The sequence below is a fragment of the Perkinsus marinus genome, assembly GCF_000006405.1.
Source record: "Perkinsus marinus ATCC 50983 genomic scaffold scf_1104296939916, whole genome shotgun sequence".
NCBI classification, from domain to species: Eukaryota; Perkinsozoa; order Perkinsida; family Perkinsidae; genus Perkinsus; species Perkinsus marinus.
Genome location: NW_003213003.1, coordinates 29,768 through 36,302, shown reverse-complemented (window position 1 = coordinate 36,302; position 6,535 = coordinate 29,768). Strand labels below are relative to the sequence as shown.

The window sequence follows — 6,535 nt, the reverse complement described above, 5'->3', positions numbered from 1 at the left end:
CCGTCTCCTCACACTCTTCATTATGTTACTCTCATGGTACGTTCTCTCCGAGTGAGAATTCTCTCGTGTTCCACGTAATGTCTTAGGCAACGGCGTCAACGGTCATACCCGTCAAGATAGCCGTGGTGACAACTCTACATGTCATCTCCATCATCATCTGCTACATACCATCGCAAAGGCTCCTCACTGCAGCTATCCCAGTCTTCGCCAATTTGATTCTTCGCGTGTTAGGTCCCCCTCTTCCCCACTCGACTGCTTTTACCCATAGTCCTCCTCAGGCCTTACCGTGCATCAGTATGGTGATCGCCTCTCTTCACGAGAGGTCCCTATGATAGCAGCCAATCATGTTTCATACCTCGACATATACGTGAGTCATAGTGGGACTAACTTTACAGTAGGAGTATTGTAGGTGTTGGAGAGCTGTGGTGCTACGCCTCTGTCGTTTGTGGCCAAGAGGGCTGTCGGAGACATGTTCCTCATTGGTCAGCTGGCTCGAGCTTTCGATTGCGTGTAGGGAAAGGAACCTATAATGTTCACGTGGGGAGGAGCTCATTTTTAATTTTCCCACATGGCTAGGGACACACTTTTCGACCAGTTTCCCATGTCACTACATTAGGAGCATTTTCCCCGTTGTTATCAAACTCTGGGAGCGTTGTCTCTCAAAGGTAGATCGGTCCCCGCGCGTAGCTCCTCCGAGCGAGATATCGTAGTTCTGATGCGGCCCTTGCACTTTAGGTTTGTCAGTCGTAGTAAGTGTCCGAAAGAGCGCGGGGATGTGGTGGCGGAGATCGAGAGGAAGCAGAAACGTGAACATTACAAATTCCATCACTACCATCGACCACAGCCCTCCCTAGGCGTCATCACCGGCTCGACCGTGTTCCAGCTGTGTATATTCCCTGAGGGCACGACGACCAACGGCCGTTCGATAATTAGATTTCGGAAGGGGGCCTTTGAGGGCTCCTTTCCAGTAGTACTATTGTGGTCACCTTTGTAGCACTTGTTGCATCGGCAGGTGCAGCCTGTGAAGCTAGCATACAGCTCTCCTCATTGTGCTTACACCTGTCTCGACTTACTTTATCACATACTCATATTCCTATCACTGGCCTGTACTGAAGACATTCGATGTGACGTCTATTGGCTACCCAAGGTGAGATCCCAGAACCTCCTATCACATGCGTGACCATTGTGTAGGTCGAAGCATCTGAGGCAAGTGCCTCCACTGGGGTAGATCTTGCCAACGCCACCCGTTTATCTATCGCTCATGAGAAGTGTGGCCCGTGAGTTGCCATCTATTAGAACTACGTGCCTTGGTGGTCGCCTCAGACAGCTCAGTCTCGATGACGAGGCAACTTTGGAAGGCCACTGTGAGATCACTGACTTCCTCCTGGGAGTGGACACGTCGCGATCGACTCCTGCCGTCCCTAGAAGGCATACGAAATAACAAGATTGATATCAATTCTATTTTTTTATTTTCCGTTTTTCCTATCTGCATTGCATTGTGTGATATTTGATTGTTGTTACTCGTCAATGTCTGTCCTCAGCTGGCGAACTTAATGGACTACGGCGAGGCTTTAACTACTGGGAGGAGCGTTGCTCACTCGCAGTTTTGTTGCTGCTTACGAAGCCGTACCTTTTAGTTCGTCGGGATGCCCTCATGGTTTACTACTGATTCATCAGAGAGAATGTCCCTACTTGGCATGCGTACATGTGGGCCCAAGGGAGGGAATCCAATCGCTTGGTAGATGGGGTTGGGGTTGTTCAAATACTACGAGCTTACGAGCGACTGTGTAAACGCTTGGCATGAACTATGTCTGTGGTGGAGTGACTCCACTGGAGTCCGTGAGTTGGAGTGGCACTAAGGGCCAGTTTGTGTGCTCAAGTGTATTGCCGTGACGTACTTGGCAGGGTTCGAAGGAACATTGGAAGAAGCTGCCGAAACGGGGGAAAGTAAGTTGGCTGGTGAAGGTATGTAGTAGTCCTTGAGGTATCAGTGTTACAGACTCGGAGGGGTCATAATCAGCTCGTAAGGCTGCTGCCACCTATGCAGATCGTCAAGAGCATCATTGTTGTTGATGTCAATGGTAGAGTAATGTCGTCCTTTTCGTCTTTGAGATCAGGAGGAAGTCTCCCATTGTACGCATGTACCTTATCCATTTTGTGTTTCCCCCAGAGGCCCGCAATTGATTAGAAACTCATAGCAGCTTGTGTGTTTTTCTGATGCTCTCACGGTTATCAACATATCGAGGCATGTTCACTCAGTCCGCGTCGCGGCTAGATATGTGGGGTATCCGTGCAGGCCCTGGCATCCTAGCTATCGAGGACAAGTTCAGGGTCTCCAAAGAGGCTGGTAGAAGACCCCTTGCCCCGTCAATGCAACCATGTGCCCTTGGTCAGATGCTCGTGAGCTTGCCCAGCTCATTCAAGGAGTTCTCCTACAGCCTGGTGATGCTCTCGTGCTCCAAGGGGTGGGCTTTGAGGCCTGGGAGATGTCCATAGTAGTATTGTCCCCTCAGATGGGTGCTCATGCTATCAACAGTGCAGTGAAGGCAGCGACGATCGCGGCACAACGCTTCGGCCGTAGCACTCCACTGACGGTCCACTTCACAGGGCCTGCTCCTGGCTTAATAATGAACTCTCGTGAGGCGCCTTCTCCACCTGTGAGTCGCCAACGTGGGTAACCGAACTGTTCAGAAAGACGTGACTATGAGATTTGGTTGGTGGTGCGTCTCGGTGATGCGCCTATGGTACCCGAACTCCCAGAAGAAACCCGTGCTTTGATCGTCTCGACGGCGACTCGTGTGCATGCCCTAGCAGGAGCTATTACGAGCTCACTGAAGGAGAATACTCCTGTTGACCTCCACGGTGAGTTCTCTTTATATGAACACGCTGTGCTCACAACAATATCGCAGGAATCGGCCCGGTTTGTGTTCACAAGATGGCCGAGGCGCTAACCGTGGCGGCAGAATTCTGTCGAAAGGAGAAACTCGCCGGAGAAGTGCTGGTCAGGCCCTCCTTTTACCAAGTCCAGAGCGACTCCGGTAGATAGAGAATTCCATATTGATTGAGATTATGTGGTGTTTCAGGGTATACGCGCTCTGGTGACACTAGCATCAGTGGCATCAACCTTCGGGTCCGTATAGAAGATGACATCCAAATTGATCGCACCTTGACATGAGTATTGGCGTCAGTTTCTGACATCACTGTCTCATGTTGTGCTGACGATGAGTTGCCCCCTGTCCCTTTTATATCCATTAATGGTTCGAGGGCTTCTTACAATAGCCCGACCGTTGCTCGTGGCAAGGAGGATGGCGACGAGAGAGATGGAGGGATGCGAGAATCGTTTCAGAATTTCACGCAGGGCTGGTAAGACATTCGTGATATCTGAAGTCCCCGGGCTAGGTGCCCTCAGATGTTTCCGAACTTGGTAGAATGGCCCATCTCTACTTACGGAAAAATGGCGACATTCTTGTTTTTGAGGCGGTAGGTATCAGTGACCTTTTCCTCGAAAGGACGTATGCCAGGTGGGGACGGAGGCCACCTCTATCGCCTTGAAGGCTGCGGCTGCGGCGATGAAACTCGCGGATGAGAAGAAACCCATTGAGATGGAGATCACCGGACCCACCGAGGAGATAGCGAAAACGATGGGAAGTAAACAGTGGGGTGCTCACTCAGAAGGAATCACTTTAATAGCAGCTTTCGCCAAGCGCAATAGTTGGATCACACTATATAAAACACGGAGAAGTCCCGACACTGGAGACGGAGATGCACAAGAAGCCCCTCCGAGACTTACCGCTAGCGCCGAGTCCGATAGAGTGAAACTCGCCGGAGCCATCTCGCTATCCCTACGAGAGCACCCGTATGTCGAGATTCAAGGTGATCTTGTAGACAATATCTTATTCGCTGTTGGTAGATTTCATACATGTAGGTATTGGTCCGCTTTGCATGAGGAAAATCGTGGAGGCTTTGGAGATCGCTGGGGCTCAGTGTATGTCGAAGGCTGCTTCTTATCCCCTATCTGACTGAGAGTCTCAGGTGACGATGGGCGGGGTCGGTGTATTAGAACGACCGCGAGGTTCGAAAATGTACCATGCGGAAAAGGTATGACCTATTTATCTTAATTGAGTATAGTTTGAAATGTAGGTATCAGTAGAAGTGGGGAGCCATACATTACTGCTATGATATTCCGGCTACGACTAAATCGATCGAATAGTGAAGAGCTCCCATCCGACGAAGAAGGCGACACCTAGCCATGCTTGTTTCCGAATGTGCGATGCTTTGCGTTGCTCAGTAGTCCGCTGGGAACTATGAGGAAAGTGTAAAACTAGTGACAAGTTCACGATGACGAAGTCATCGCTATGATGATTTATGTTCATCGTAGCGGCTTGGGAGATTTAGCCGCTGGAGCTCTTCCCTTATGCATTGGCAAACATGACAATTACGAGCGGCAGAAACATGTCATTCGGACAACGATAAGAGCATGCAGGAGAGGTCAGTGACGACCACGATCGATGAACTCGAGAACATCCCCTTCTTGGACGACATAGTCCTTACCGCGATTCCGGATCAGACCTAAACAGTTTTATCAGATAGGTCTGCTGTAGCAGTGAGAGGCGGCCTCACCGGCATCCCTCACACCAGCTAAGCCTCCACGTTTAAGGACCTCCTCTGGCCGACACTGCTTGGCAGTGAGGAAGAACCTGCTGGTCAATAACAACTGCGAGGTCCATAATCCCCGAGGTAGTCAGCGAAGAAGGAAACCAGTATATTAGACCGTATCATACGAAACCTCTGAGATGTGGCTACTTTTCGAAATCTGAATGGACGTATCGAGCAGCCGCAGGGGCTTTCTCCCCTTTTTGAATGAACCATGCCCGAGCCTCTTCACTTCCCAAAGTATAGTAGTGGGAAACTCCTGAGCATCGACCAGTTTGACACAGACCGCTGGAAGAACGCTTGAGGGTACCCAAGAGACCCTTCACTTTCTCCATCATGCGTGGCAACCTAGGCTCAGTGAGGCCGTATGAGCTCAAATAGTCAGCCAAGAAGGCGGCATCACCACCGAGAGAGCTCGTCTCCTCTTCTAGTATAGAGGAGGCCTGTGAGAGGTTGCCCAAGTTACGGTATGAGGTGGGCGTGGCAACTCACCACCACCAGCTCAACACCCCGAGGGCACTTCTCTCCAACATGCTTCTGCAGAGCCTCCGTGTGTTCATTGCCGGACTTCACGTCTTCAGGTAGAACGTTGGCCATGACCAGTATCGGCTTGGCCGTTATCAACACGCACAGCAGGGGGTCGGTCAGCATCACCTGGACACCCAGAGGACTTCGGCTGGGCGATAGATGATACGGTGGTTACTCTAGCCCCAAAGGTCTCCATGAGCTTATCAGTATCGAGAATATTCCGAACGGGTACTCCCTCCTCGAGGCCTTTCAACCACGTCTCATACAGTGGGAGCATCTACCATCGGATAACTGTGAACCCAAGCCGACCCATCAGCCCACTTTCTTAGCTTCGGGCTCGGCACACGCTCGCTTCCTCAGACTTGGCATCTTCCGTGTCACCATTTCAATGTCCGCAATAAGGAGCTCGTCCTGACATATAAAGGCCTTGGAAGGGAACTCGTTGCTGTGCCGGAGCCTCACAGAGATCGCCTCGAACTCCGAGACTGGATCGATGTTCACAGGGTCATCCACGTGGGCAATCTTTGAATCCGAGAAGCAGCGTACAACCTGAAGCGATGATGCTATAACGGGGGAGTAGGAGGAGTGATCGTGAGACTTGTATAATGCAATGAACATGTCGTATATTAGCAAGGAAGCTATTGCCCATCCCTTGGCCCTCACTGGCACCCTTCACAAGCCCAGCGATGTCTCTGACCTCCAACTGACCGGCACAGATGATCACTCTGAGCAATGTGCCGGTAGTATACCTGGCCAGGGACCTTCCTAGCGGACCCTTCCACTCTTGCTAACTCATCTAGGAGGGGGTCAGGGACGCTCGCCTTAGAGATATTGGGTTCGATCGTGCCTAAGCCCCATGAGGTTAAGCGTGTTGAGCAGAGAGGAAGCTACAGAAGGGAAAGTTGGCTGCTTCCGCCAGCTGAGCTCCGATGATGGCGTTAAAGGTTGTCGACTTGCCAACGTTAGGATAGCCGACTAGTCCACAAGACTTGTTGAAGTGCCGCACTTGTTGTAAGGCAGCAGCAGTGGCAGCATTGGAGATGCACCGACTACGGCATGCAATCCACGTTGAGGATGAGGCCATGCAAAACTAAAGGAAGCATGCAAGGCAGTGTATGTAGACCTCCGACAGACTCGACATCTTGTTACAGTCGTGAGAGTGTAGACTGGCAACAACCACCACAGAAACATGCCACTATCCATTTCTCGAGTGCAACTAGAGTAGACAATGATAGAGTCTTCGTTATAATGCCATTTGTGACACGAATGAATGCAGTTTCTCAACGTAAGCATCACCATCTTAAGCTCTACCGAGGCCCACCCAACACCAGTACGATCGGCCCCGGCTCAGAGT

At 51.0% G+C, this 6,535-nt stretch overlaps 5 protein-coding genes across 5 annotated transcripts in view; 3 read left to right on the top strand and 2 right to left on the bottom strand.

Moving 5' to 3' along the window:
• The window catches only part of Pmar_PMAR005542 (hypothetical protein), a gene marked incomplete at both ends in the record, with an annotated part of 3,513 nt that extends 2,072 nt beyond the window's left edge, over nt 1-1,441 (top strand). Inside the window, 6 exons of the mRNA XM_002782211.1 lie at nt 279-367; nt 410-510; nt 736-967; nt 1,013-1,147; nt 1,192-1,277; nt 1,324-1,441. Of these exons, the coding sequence (XP_002782257.1) occupies nt 279-367; nt 410-510; nt 736-967; nt 1,013-1,147; nt 1,192-1,277; nt 1,324-1,441 (761 nt within the window). The remainder of the gene's footprint in view (nt 1-278; nt 368-409; nt 511-735; nt 968-1,012; nt 1,148-1,191; nt 1,278-1,323) is intronic.
• Nucleotides 1,442-2,277: 836 nt separating this feature from the next.
• Pmar_PMAR005541 (hypothetical protein) lies at nt 2,278-3,175 on the top strand (the record flags this gene model as incomplete). Its single annotated transcript, XM_002782210.1, has 6 exons — nt 2,278-2,347; nt 2,395-2,465; nt 2,514-2,637; nt 2,692-2,862; nt 2,910-3,038; nt 3,084-3,175. 6 exons carry the CDS (start codon nt 2,278-2,280, stop codon nt 3,173-3,175), a joined length of 657 nt encoding a protein of 218 aa, XP_002782256.1.
• Nucleotides 3,176-3,429: 254 nt separating this feature from the next.
• Nucleotides 3,430-4,023, top strand: Pmar_PMAR005540 (hypothetical protein; the record flags this gene model as incomplete). The annotated part of the gene is made up of 3 exons (XM_002782209.1): nt 3,430-3,480; nt 3,522-3,873; nt 3,926-4,023. 3 exons carry the CDS (start codon nt 3,430-3,432, stop codon nt 4,021-4,023), a joined length of 501 nt encoding a protein of 166 aa, XP_002782255.1.
• A 466-nt stretch (nt 4,024-4,489) lies between these two features.
• Nucleotides 4,490-6,265, bottom strand: Pmar_PMAR005539 (GTP-dependent nucleic acid-binding protein engD, putative; the record flags this gene model as incomplete). Its single annotated transcript, XM_002782208.1, has 11 exons — nt 4,490-4,569; nt 4,621-4,697; nt 4,804-4,912; nt 4,964-5,096; nt 5,146-5,307; nt 5,348-5,458; nt 5,503-5,592; nt 5,644-5,730; nt 5,780-5,884; nt 5,931-6,028; nt 6,073-6,265. 11 exons carry the CDS (start codon nt 6,263-6,265, stop codon nt 4,490-4,492), a joined length of 1,245 nt encoding a protein of 414 aa, XP_002782254.1.
• A 223-nt stretch (nt 6,266-6,488) lies between these two features.
• Nucleotides 6,489-6,535, bottom strand: part of Pmar_PMAR005538 (Serologically defined colon cancer antigen, putative) — a gene marked incomplete at both ends in the record, with an annotated part of 2,450 nt that continues 2,403 nt past the window's right edge. Inside the window, one exon of the mRNA XM_002782207.1 lies at nt 6,489-6,535. Coding sequence (XP_002782253.1) covers nt 6,489-6,535 — 47 coding nt within the window.